At 37.3% G+C, this 13,496-nt stretch overlaps 1 protein-coding gene across 13 annotated transcripts in view; it reads left to right on the top strand.

Moving 5' to 3' along the window:
• UTRN (utrophin) overlaps positions 1–13,496 on the top strand; it is a 533,664-nt gene that overhangs the window by 214,056 nt on the left and 306,112 nt on the right. For all 13 annotated transcript variants that reach the window (XM_021072273.1, XM_021072283.1, XM_021072259.1 and 10 more), the window contains 4 exons: positions 1,423–1,593; positions 7,416–7,595; positions 10,001–10,129; positions 12,700–12,870. In XM_021072273.1, coding sequence (XP_020927932.1) covers positions 1,423–1,593; positions 7,416–7,595; positions 10,001–10,129; positions 12,700–12,870 — 651 coding nt within the window. The remainder of the gene's footprint in view (positions 1–1,422; positions 1,594–7,415; positions 7,596–10,000; positions 10,130–12,699; positions 12,871–13,496) is intronic.

Raw genomic sequence — 13,496 nt, 5'->3', positions numbered from 1 at the left:
ATGAAAGGAAGAATGTCTTTCTGTATGTATCGAGACATCCTTTAAAGTGTCAACCCTGCATTAGGTTGTGAATGACTTTGGTTTGAGAGTATCATCATGTAATGCCAAGGGTCAGCCTGACCAGGCTCCATCTGATGGTCGTGCCATCCTGTTCATAGCCTTAACCTTTTTAAGCTTCACTGCCCTGTTCTCTTAAATGGAAAGGTTAGTGCCTGTCACAGGGTTCTATTGTATAACATGTGTAAGAGTCCTTAGCACGATGTGAGCGCTGCATTAAGAGCCTGATAAGTGTCAGTTCAGTTCATTTTGCTTTCTGTCAACAATAGTAAGAACAAAATAATAATAAACATTTATATTGCACAGGCATTTACTATATTATGTTAGGTGGTTAATTGTGAAACATATGATTATAAAACAATCTTGCTATTTCCCCCCTCACATTGATAAAATATGGTTCAGTGTGTGTTTTTTATTATTTATTTGCTTTTTGCCATTTCTTGGGCCGCTCCTGCGGCATATGGAATTTCCCAGGCTAGGGGTCTAATCGGAGCCGTAGCCACCGGCCTACGCCACAGCCACAGCAACGTGGGATCCGAGCCGTGTCTGCAACCTACACCACAGCTCTCGGCAAGGCCGGATCCTTAATCCACTGAGCAAGACCAGGGATCGAACTGGCAACCTCATGGTTCCTAGTAGGATTCATTAACCACTGCGCCACGACAGGAACTCGGAGTGTGTGTTTTTTAAACAGAATCCGTCATTAAGAAGATTTTAAGGCATCAAAATGATAAGAGATACTATTTATTGATTCCTCAACTTTGCTACAGGACTGGGTCAAGCCCTGTGTGTATGTATTTCTCTCATTGAACACTTTAACAGGGAGTTCCCATTGTGACTCAGCAGAAACAAACCTGACTAGTATCCATGATGACGCCGATTTGATCCCTGGCCCCGCTCAGTGGGTTAAAGGGTCTGGCGTTGTCCTGAGCTGTGGTGCAGGTCGCAGATGTGGCTTGGATCTGGTGTTGCTGTGACTGTAGAGTAGGCCTGCAGTTGTAGCTCCAATTCGACCCCTAGCCTGGGAACCTCCATGTGCTGCGGATGTGGCCCTAAAAAGCAAAAACAACAACAACAAAAAACAAACAAACAAAAAACAACTCAAAACAACCTTTTGAGGGCTATACCTCCACCAAGGTCACTTAGGAAGTAAGTGGCAGAGCTAAGATGAAAACCCCTAGGGTTGCTGACACTTAACCACTGCAGTATATTGTCCCACTGCAGAAATGCAAGAATGGAGTGATCTTAGGTGCCAGAGATAAAGGTTGGCTATGTCTTGGGTGTTAAATATGAATCCCTTTGGATCGTTAGTTAATGTTCTGATTCATTCCCACTCATGGTCATCTCTCTCACTCTTTTTTTTAGGTGACAGAGGGAAAACAGGATCTGGAAAGAGCATCACAATTAGCTCGGAAAGTGAAGAAAGAGACTGCTTCCCTCTCTGAATGGCTTTCTGTTACTGAAACTGAATTGGTGCAGAAATCCACTTTAGAAAGTTTGCTTGGTGACTTGGATACAGAAATTTCTTGGGCTAAAGTAAGTTGTAATGAAGGCGAACCACCAATGTGGTGCCCGTGTAGTTTGTGGCATTTTGATCCAGGAAATCTGGGTAGATGTCATTTCTCTCCATTTGATAGTCTTTTCTTTTTTCCATTATTTTTCCCACATCTCTGTCCTTAGAAAAAAGATGAAGAATATTTTTGTTTTATTTTATTTTATTTTATTTTTTGCTTCTTAGGGCCACACCCATGGCAGATGGAGGTTCCCAGGCTAGGGGTCGAATTGGCACTGTAGCCACTGGCCTACACCATAACCACAGCAATGCCAGATCCAAGCCACGGCTGCAACCTACACCACAGGTCACCACAATGCCGGATCCTTAACCCACTGAGCAAGGCCAGGGATCAAACCTGCGTCCTCATAGATGCTAGTCAGATTCATTCCCACTCTGCCACGATGGGAACTCCCTGAAGAATATTTTAAAAACAGCCACCTTCAGAAGGTATTTTTATCTTGATTCTGAAAGAGTTAAACTCATGGCTCATCAGCAAGGCCTTTGTAGTCATTATGTGTATGTGGTACTTGAAAACGTGATTATTATCACTTTCAAAGTCAGTGACATTTTCTGAGTGTTCATTCTTCATAAAGTACCGTGCTGAATTTATTTACTAATTCTTCTATGGTAACTTTTGTACCAGTAACTAATCTTTCTATTACAAAACTAACTGGTATAAAGAGCTTTAGAGGGAGTTCCCGTCGCGGCTCAGTGGTTAACGAATCCGACTAGCATCCATGAGGTTGCAGGTTCGATCCCTGGCCTCGTCAGTGGGTTAAGGATCCTGCGTTGCCATGAGCTGTGGTGTAGGTTGTAGAGGCAGCTTGGATCCCTCGTTGCTGTGGCTCTGGCATTGGCTGGCACCTGCGCCCCCAGAAAAAGCAACAAGAATAAATAAATAAATAGCGAGCGTTGAAACAGAATTTTCAAAAAAAATCAATGAAAGATCCAAGCATTTTCTCTAGCCCTATAGTTACTTTGAAATCACACAGATTGGAGAGGTGATTTGCCAGTTCTCTCTTTTGAGGTGGACAAAGAAAGGAATGAAATACAAAAGTAGCTTTTCTTTTTTTCCCCTTTTACCAAGGCATTCTCTTTTCCTGAATTTCTTTTCTGAGAAGGAGGCATGTATGCTAGAGATAAGAGCTGAAAATAAATGATCAATACTGTGACAGAACTTTATCTATAAAGCCACAGGTATCAGTTTTTGACATTCTCTACAGGTACTGACTTATGGGGTGTGAAAAGCAGGTGCCCTGAGGTCATAGTGTGATACAACTCTTTAATTTGAATGCTCTGTGGAAATAACTATTGGAAGAAAGTCAAGTTACTAGTCCTTTGAGAGAATGTTCTCAGTTTGGAATACAGCTCATGAAAAGTAAAATTGCCATAGGCTGTATGAAGTAAAAAGGGAGTATGAAGGAAATGAAAAAACACTGGAATTCATGGGTTATAGTGGATGCATGCCAATCAAAGTCACCACATTTTATTTTTGTTAAATTTAAGTTTTTCGGGGAAATGCTGTCTTCTTTGTATAATACTCTTTGAAAGCCATTATTTTCTTATTAGTACCATAGGTCAGATAAGCTAATTGAACAACATTTTCATAGTGTAATACGAAATAGACAAGAACTAAAATCATCTATAATCAAGGAATACCCTGTTATTTCAGGTTTTTTTTAATAGGCACATGCTGTTACAAATATATATTTTTTAAAGAATGACATTGTATCTACTGTTTCATGACCTTTTTAAAAGCTTTATATCTTTTCTTTCCTTTACCGACAAGTATTTTTGTATCACATATTGGAGATAAGAATAGTATTTTATTGCTTATTTTATTTTTTTTGTCCCATTTCTCCATTCAGGTCCATTTAAATTATTACCAGTTTTCACTATTGTAGCTTATTGGTACCATACATTTGTAATTATTTCCTGAGGATAAAGTCTTAACTTTTAAAAATATTGGTATTGGGAGTTCCTGTTGTGGTTCAGAGGTAATGAACCCAACCAGTATCCATGAGCATGTGGGTTCAATCTCTGGCCCCATTCAGTGGGTTAAGGCTCCTGCGTTGCTGTGAGCCTCAGTGCAGGTTGCAGATGCTGCTCAGATCCCAAGTTGCTGTGGCTGTGGCATAGGCTGACTACAGCTCCGATTCAACCCTAAGTCTGGAAGCTTCCATATGCACGGGTGTGGCCCTAAAAAGACAAAAAAAAAAAGGGGGGGGGGTTAAGGGATATATCCATTTTAACATCTTATGCTTATTATGAAATCGTCCTCAGAAATGTTGTACACATTTCTACTTGCTTGTTTAAACTACATTTTTGACAGTGGAAGGCAAATATCATGTTTTGGGTACTTAATAAGAACATTTTCCATTAGTTTATAGGTCATTCGTAGTTTCTATCACCAGTTTGGTCTTTTAATTTAGAACTCTTTATCTTTTTCAATTATTAATGCTTAGCATGTTGGGTATTGGTGCAGGTTTTTCCCCACTATATCTTCCTTTCTGTTCTAGTATGTCTTTAAAAAAAAAAAAAAGTTAAAATGTTATTATGCATTTTTTAAAAGAATAAAATGCTTTTTTTTTCTTAACTATTCTGCCTTTAGTGCTTAGAAAGGCCAACTCTACTCCAAAGTTATGTAATTATTTACTTATATTTTCTTCTTGCTCTTTTATAGTTTCGTCTTTTTACCTTTAATGCTTTAATCCTTCTGGAATTTAGTGTGGTGTATATCATGCAGCAAGGCTCTAACCTTTTTTCCCAAATAGTTTACTGGTAATCTCAGCACTGTTTATTGAGCACTGTTTATCCTTTCCCCACTGATTTGACATGCTATAAATTCATATATTCTTTTTGCCTATTACTTTGCTTTGTTTTCAGCTTCATTGACCTGATCCTCTGAAATGTTCTTCAATTGATTAACTATGTGGCTTTATAATGTATTTTAACATGTAGTTAACAACAGGATCCCCTGTCTGTATGCTGCTTCTTTTGTATGTGCTCATGTGAACTTTAGAATTATTACTCTCAACTTCTCAAAAAAAAAAAAATCTGTTAGAAATTTTGATTTTAATTGCTTTAAATTTATAAATTTGTTTTGAGGGGAATTGACATCTTTGTTATATTAAGTCTTCTTAGTAATATTGAATGTTTCATTTCCCCCCAGAATTCCCTTACATTGCTTTGGGTTTTGTTTTTTTTTTTTTTTTTTTTTCCAGTAAGCATCATGCATATGTGAAAAAAAACTTATTCTTATGTATTTATTTTATTTTATTGGTATGTAAAATGTATACTTTTTAAACTAACTTCTTATAGCTGGAACATAGAAGATACTTATTTTTTTGTACATTTAATTTTTAATCATCCGTCTTTGTATACTTGCATAAATTCAATTAGTTTTCCAGTTCATTCTCATTGTTTTTTAAGGTAAAGACAGTAAATAATGATAAATTTGTTTCTCCTGGACTATTCCCTCTTAAATTCCCATTTAATCTTATTTCAGATTTGAAATAATGAAGATGGTATACACAAATCATGAGTTCACAGCACATTCTCTTCACTAGAGTAAACCAAATGAAATATCAGTATGTAATATAATCACCCCTTTTCTCAATGCTGTTTTCAGATTTAAGATACATGCATATTTCACAACATTTTAATGTATTCATGCTTTAAAATTATATAAAATTGTTTTCAATGCAAAAATTTTTTTTTTTCTTTTTCCCTGTCCTTTTGCCGTCTCTAGGGTCGCTCCGTGGCATATGGAGGTTCCTAGGGGTCTAATCGGAGCTGTAGCTGCCAGCCTACACCAGAGCCACAGCAATGCAGGATCTGAGCCACATCTGCAACCTACACCACAGCTCACGGCAACGCCAGATCCTTAATCCACTGAGCAAGGCCAGGGATTGAACCCGCAACCTCATGGTTCCTAGTCGGATTCGTTAACCACTGAGCCACGATGGGAACTCCTCAATGCAAGATTTAAGTAGCTTTTTCATTCTGGAACTTAAATAGTGTTTTTATGCAATAGGTTAAAAACCATTATTTTCAATGTGGTCATGTTCCTTACAATAAAATCTTTTAGCATAGGGAGTGTGATACTGTTTAAATTTAATTACTTGTAGTTCATTATTTCTAGAGTTCCTAAAAAATGCTCTAGTCCATTAATACATAGCATTGAAGGAATGCAGAAAGTTATTAACTGCAAAGATCATAGCTGGGAGTTCCCGTCGTGGCGCAGTGGTTAACGAATCCGACTAGGAACCATAAGGTTGTGGGTTCGATCCCTGCCCTTGCTCAGTGGGTTAAGGATCCGGCGTTGCCGTGAGCTATGGTGTAGGTTGCAGACGCGGCTCGGATCCCCCGTTGCTGTGGCTCTGGCGTAGGCTGGTGGCTACAGCTCCGATTCGACCCCTAGCCTGGGAACCTCCATATGCCATAGGAGCAGCCCAAGAAATAGCAAAAAGACAAAAAAAAAAAAAAAAAAAAAAAAAAGATCATAGCTGTAGGTATTTTGTGGTTTTTTTTTTTCCCTCTCCCTGCTGGAGAACATTTACAGGAAATATTTCTGTATCTTTGTAAATATATCAGTAATTGATATGGCTGAATGAGTCTTTATACCTTGAGTCACTTGTGGATTTGCAATTTTTATGCCTTTCAAAATGTGATTTAATGATGTGAGATTAAATATAGGCTTAAGCTCCTTGGAAAGAATTATTTGAATATTCTAAAAGGCTGCAACAGCAGTAGGGAAGATATGTACATGTTACTTTTTGATTGAAAGAACTTTGTAGTTGTAATTGGAACCCAACATTCTGTCCATAATTCTCTAACCGCACACTTTTCCTGGTCAAACTTATTATAAAGTTATCATAATACCATTCAGACTATTAGCTTTACATATTATGACAGTATGCCAAAACCTAGCTCTTCTCCTCTGATTTACTTAAGATGAAATATTTTTTCGTAATGCTTATAAACAGTTTCTATGTTCAGCTACCTAGTTACAGGATGTAGTCCTTGCAAATACAGAACACATAAGTAGTTTCCTGTAGTAGTCAAGGAGATAAATCAAATTTTAGAATTTTGAGTTCTGGGATAGTCCTGCTTCGCCAGCTTGTACTTAGTGAAAATGAAATTTGATTCTTTACATCCGGAGTCATGATGAAGTTAATTGGTATTGGTATGTAACAGGTGGCATTTATACTGAAAATAAATGAAATAATTACCTTTCTGTGTCTAAATTTGTTACCTTTTTTGGCATTTGTGTAATTGCATATTTTAATTTTGATTAGAAACTTAAGAACTCTCATCATCGAATAAGTTATGGAATTTAGTGAATCTTTGACCTAGGTAAGCTACCTAGGGACTCATGTATATGTGGAAGAAAAGTTCTTTTATTTATTTTTTTTGTTTTTTGTTTTTTGTTTTTTGTTTTTTTGTCTTTCTGCCATTTCTTGGGCCGCTCATGCGGCATATGGAGGTTCCCAGGCTAGGGGTCCAATCGGAGCTGTAGCCACCAGCCTACGCCAGAACCACAGCAACGCAGGATCCGAGCCGCGCCTGCAATCTACACCACAGCTCATGGCAACGCCGGATCGTTAACCCACTGAGCAAGGGCAGGGATCGAACCCGCAACCTCATGGTTCCTAGCAACCTCATGGTTCCTAGTCGGATTTGTTTACCACTGCGCCACGACGGGAACACCCCCCAGAAAAGTTCTTTTAAAAATGAAGCTTGTATAAACTTTTGCAGTGTTTTGAAAGATCAAGTGGGTCTTGCAATTTTTACCTTCTAGAATATCCTGAAGGATCTGGAAAAGAGAAAAGCTGATTTAAATTCCATCACGGAGAGTAGCGCTGCTCTCCAGAACCTGATCGAGGGCAGTGAGCCTGTTTTGGAAGAGAAGCTCTGTGTCCTGAACGCTGGGTGGAGCCGAGTTCGTACCTGGACGGAGGACTGGTGCAACACCTTGATGGTATGTTTCAGGAGATGTGAAATCTTCTTTGATTATGTAAAAATGAATATAGCTTTGGAGTTCCCATCGTAGCTCAGCAGAAGCGAATCTGACTAGCATCTGTGAGGATGTAGGTTCGATCCCTGGCCTCCATGAGTGGGTTAAGGATCTAGCATTACTGTTAGCTGTGGTGTAGGTCACAGATGCCACTTGGATCCAGTGTTGCTGTGGCTGTGGTGTAGGCGACAGCTACAGCTTCAATTCGACCCCTAGCCTGGAAACCGCCATAAGCCTCAGGTATGGCCCTAAAAAAAAAGAATATGGCTTTGATTAGAATTCCAAATCCTATTTTCTGTGTGTCATACTAATTTTTTTGCTTGTGAATTAATTTCAGGAGACTACATTTTATCTTTTCCTTTGAAAAGATAGATAACTGGAAAGAGTTCAAAATGTCTCTATTTAGTAATAAACCATGTGTGATATACATAGAATATCTCCTTTAATATCTTAGTAAATGTACCTTATTTGCTACATTTGATGACTTGATATTATATATAATTTTCGTACTATTATTATATGTATATAATTTTCATACTATTATTTCATACTATTTCATATATAGTTATATATATAATATTTTGTATATATAGTTATATACATAATACTTTCTGTATGTTCTAATATTATCGTTGTACTAGTTAAAGGCACAAGTTCTGGCATCTGATGGCCTAAGTTAAAATTGTGACTACTAACCGGATGATGTTGGTCAAGTTACTAAATGGTTTTTGGGTCTCAGTTTTTTCACATATAAAATGGGCATTATTATAATTTCCACTTCATACAGTTTTTGTGTTTTTATGATGTAACACATGTAGGGCTCTAATATAACTGTACCAATTTTAGGTATTATTATGATGATTATGGTAATCGGTAAGTAAATGTTACATGTTGTTGTCTTTGGTTGTCCTACTACACAGTTAACTAGCATTTCACAGAAATGTGACCATTTAATTTCCTAGTGGTTTTCTGTCCCTCTTACACTAAAAATGAATATGTGGCAACCTTACCATCCTCTTCCTTAAAGAGAGTTCTCATCTATAAATTATCATTTGTGCTGACATGTCTGAGATAGGACTTTCTCCAAATTCATAGGATTACTGGGTAATGGAGAGAAATAAATTATTTTGTGTTTGAATATTTAATGAAATCAATCAGAATGTGTCACACATTGAAGTTGATGGATTTATGCCTTTATTTGTCAGATTCATTTTCAGAGTCCATCCATGATTTAGTATCTTCATAGCCTTGGGTAATTACTTAATGTCACTAAGCTTTAATTTCTCTACATGTAAAGTGGAGTTAAGAGAACATATCTAAATAGAGCTGTTAAATGTGGAATAACAAATGTGAAATTCTTGGCTCATAGATGATGTTCATTAAATATTTTATATATTTATTTTTGTTACAACTAGCTTTATTCTACTTTCTCATGGCCCTCACTTCTGTCTTCGCCAGTCTGTACCTTCTAAATTCTTCTTTCAAATAATGTCATGAGTCCATTCAGTTTACCTGCTTCATCCAGGTGAATAACTCAGGAGTTTATCAATTCTTTTTACGTAGAATTCAGACCACCGTCAAAACTTTTTCAGGTCATTTATTGTTCTCATTTTCTTTTTTCAGTGACCTGTCCATATTATAGATTAATAATTTGTTCTTCAACTTTTCTAATTTTTTTCTGGTTTCCTTCATCTTATAAGATATAGTCCCTAAGAGTAGTTAGTTTCATCATAAGGCTTCCCCAAATTTTTTGATCAAATTCTAAATTCTTGCCTTAGCCCAAGCATTTTTGCCCAGTTTTAGTTGGCTTAACCATTTGCATCTATTTTCAATTTTTTTCACTCTCTCTGTTGTTGTATCTTGCTTCAGGAAATATCACTGAGGTTTGTGCCATGTGTAACATTAATTGCTGATGATACTGAGGTGAAAAGATATGGGCCCTGCCTCTTAAGTGTTGCAGTCTCTTGAGCAAGCAGTAATCTTATTCAACCATCTTTGAATCATGATTTTGTGTTTTTACTCCCTTAAATGACTTTTTAACAAATATGATCAAGGTGGGGCAAATGAGATTATTTGTAATATAACAATGAAGAACAGGGATTAAAACAAAATGAAGTTAAAAAAGAAACTTTCACCTTTTATTCTTCTTCAACTTTTTTTTTGTATTGAGGGCTAAATTAAAATTAAAAAGTGCTGAACCACAGCTGTGCAGTTTTAGGAATGAGATTTCTTCACTGGGGAAGAGCTTGGCAGAAAGGTCGAAATTCTTAAAAGACAGAAGTTCTTTGAAGGTCTTTGAAATGTCTTCTAAGGTGACTACCTTAAATATTTCGTGTGATTGTTTCAGCATTTTGTTTATTTCTTTCTAGAACCATCAAAACCAGTTGGAAATATTTGATGGAAATGTCGCTCACATAAGCACTTGGCTTTATCAGGCTGAAGCTCTCTTGGATGAGATTGAAAAAAAACCAGCGAATAAACGGGAAGAAATTGTGAAGGTAGCAGACGGAGAGGACCAGCAACACTTCTGGGAATGGAGGGTTTTGCTGTGGTCTTTCTCTTATGGAATGCTCCAAATTCCTTGTGCATACGTACTTCCCATGTGGTAGATTCATTAGCTTTTATGTTGGTGGGCTAAACTGAATGAGTCTTTTTTTGTTTGTTTTTTGGTCATCCTTTCATTTTTGCTCCATTCTTTTTAGGTAAGAATTAGCATCTTATTTTGTTTTATTTTATTTTATTTATTTATTTATTTTTGGTCTTTTTGCCTTTTCTAGGGTCGCTCCCGTGGCATGTGGAGGTTCCCAGGCTAGGGGTCCAATCGGAGCTGTAGCCGGCGGGGCCTATGCCAGAGCAACGTGGCATAGTTGTAGCCCAGGCTAGGGGTCGAATCGGAGCTGTAGCCGGGGCCTACGCCAGAGCAATGTGGGATCCAAGCCCTGTCTGCAACCTACCCCACAGCTCACAGCAATGCCAGATCCTTAACCCACTGAGCAAGGGCAGAGACCAAACCCTCAACCTCATGGTTCCTAGTTGGATTTGTTAACCATTGCGCCACGATGGGAACTCCAAGAATTAGCATTTAAAACACCAAATAATGAGATTGTAAAGAAACTGTTTCCCTTGTAACTTAATAATCTATAAAAATTTAAATATATACATCTCCATTTTGTCATATAAGGTAGTTAAATGCTGGGTCATTAGTTAATAGCCTGAGGTCGTTCTTAGTTATTTTTTTAATAACTTGCAGAATTTGGTGGCGACATAGGAAATTGAAGCAAAACTGACTTTAGAATGAGTATTTGGCCTTCAGTTCTTGCTGCGTATTGTCTACTGACTCATCTTTTCAGAGGAATCAAATCAGCTGTATGAAAAGAATAGTGCACTATTTGAGAAGCATAGTCTGGCAGACTTTTTCACTTGGCTCAGCCTCTTGATACCCTGACCTCAGTGGTGTTAAGCAAAAAGAAATCATTGTCCCAGGGGCTACAGAGTCTCAGAAAAGTGACGAGAGTACCCCTTATTCATTCCTGTGTTTCCACAGTTAGTTTCAAAGTTGAAGATCAAACCTAGCTAAGAATTCCTCTTTGGGAATCTTTTCTCTATGCCACTTAGCCCCCTACCGGTCGTTCCTTTGAACCCCCTGTCATCTCAGGTATGGATTCAAGTGCAGTAATACTAGGTTACAAATGCACTTTCTCAACATTTTGCAGACATCATTGAAGGAGTTTTTTTTCAAGTGTTTATTGATGACAGAAATAGTACATAATTTATTGCAGACAATAAAGAATATGTCTGTGGCCACAAGATATGATTATTCCAGATCCTTTAGACGTTACAGATATAGAGAGCTTTCACACCAGGTGGTTCATATATAACAAAGTCATTATACAGTGTTTAGTTTTGCTTCTACAAAACCTTCTAAGAATGAGGTAGTTTCCTTTTCTACATTTCCATGATTACCCATTTAGTGAATTTATTAAATCCTTTTAACATAACCTTTAAACAATTTTTCATGAAAGCCAAACCTTATTTACAAAGTGTTTATTTCTTTCTACTTGATTTTTCTTGAAGAAAATTTCAAGAATCACTACACAAGCAATGAAGTTTAAAACAAGCAATGGCTGTTTTGTTTTTTTGGTTTTTTTTTTGTTTGTTTTTTCATTACAATCAGATTTAGATGCAAGGGAACACATTCTAAAAATTCCATTAGTTAAGCTGATAGTCTCCTGTTTTCTATCTATAAACACTGATTTAGAAAGTACTTTTCAAACTGCTTATTTTCTTTTCGCCACGTAACAAGTAAAGTAAGCACAAATTCTTCAAAACAGTGGATTGGACTCCATGCACTAGCTAATTGAGAGCATTGCTAGGTCATTCATTCTTGTAAATCATCAGGAAACTATCTGTAGAATTTATAGATGCATACAGGTTAGTGAGCTTATTTTTAAGACTTGATTCAAAATCTGCTTACACCTCTACTCTTGAGAGAATTCCAACACTCTTCAGAAACTTATCAATGAAGTAGAAATGAAGGAAGGTGTTTGCATTGCTTTTTTAGCCCTGACAATGAATGTAATGACAGTTATGAAATTAGCTTAAGGAGGCTGCGTGCTGTCGTTGCACGTTTTATTTAAAAACTCAACTATAGTAGTCCATGAATTTTCCAAATCAGTTTACCTTCGCCAAGGAAAGGGGGATGGTGGTAAATAGATTTTCTAGGGGGAAAAAGACATCACAGACTACTCCTTGCCACGTATTCTTTTATTCAGCCTCAAGAAGCTTCATACGTCTTAGAATAAAATGGTTGAAGAAATGACACACTACATCTTGTAGACTATTCAATTATAAAATAAAGTTTTATCCAAAGTCATGGTAATCTAAAGTGCTTCCTAAGTAACTTGACTGAGTCTTAATATGTGAACAGCTCTTATTCCATCTGAAGGCAGACATCTCTTCTAGGAAGCTCAGACATTCATTTAAACTTCCTTTACCTCTGAGTTCGAATTGCACCCATGTTTGGTTTTGATTTTTCCCTTGTGATAATTTTGTATTTTCTTATGATTAGCGTTTACTCTCTGAGCTGGATGATGCCAACCTCCAAGTAGAAAATGTTCGTGACCAAGCTGTAGTTTTGATGAATGCACGTGGAGGCTCAAGCAGGGAGCTCGTAGAACCAAAATTAGCAGAATTGAATAGAAACTTTGAAAAGGTCTCTCAACACATCAAAAGTGCCAAAGTAAGTAATTATATTTTTATATAAAATTACTTTTCTTGGAGTTCCTGTCGTGGCTCAGTGGCTAATGAATCTGACTAGGAACCATGAGGTTGCAGGTTCGATCCCTGGCCTCGCTCAGTGGGTTAAGGATCGGGTGTTGTCCTGAGCTGTGGTGTAGGTCGCAGATGCGGTTTGGATCCCGCATTACTGTGGCTCTGGCGTAGGCTGGTGGCTACAGCTCCAATTAGACCCCTAGCCTGGGAACCTCCATATGCTGGGGGCTCGGCCCTAGAAAAGGCAAAAAGACCAAAAAAAAAAAAAAACAAAAACAAAAACAACAACAACAACGAAAAACCTACTTTTCTCATATATATATATATAAAAATATTGATAACTATGGAGGAAGAATCCTCTTTTTGTCAGAGGTAAATATTTTCTAACTTTGCTTTGAAATATCTGATATAATAGGCCAACTATCTTTCATAGGCTATGAATATACTTGGGTTATCTGCAATTTAAAGAAATTAAAACTCTTGCTTTAACTGTTCTCTTCCTACCCTTGACCCTGTGTCTTTACCTTCTCACCTAAGCTCACTTACTCTTCTCAGTAGATCTGTCGGAGATGTCTCCTACAAATGTGAAAGGGT

Source organism: Sus scrofa, chromosome 1 (genome assembly GCF_000003025.6).
Source record: "Sus scrofa isolate TJ Tabasco breed Duroc chromosome 1, Sscrofa11.1, whole genome shotgun sequence".
NCBI classification, from domain to species: Eukaryota; Metazoa; Chordata; class Mammalia; order Artiodactyla; family Suidae; genus Sus; species Sus scrofa.
This window is presented reverse-complemented; position numbering and strand designations above follow the sequence as displayed.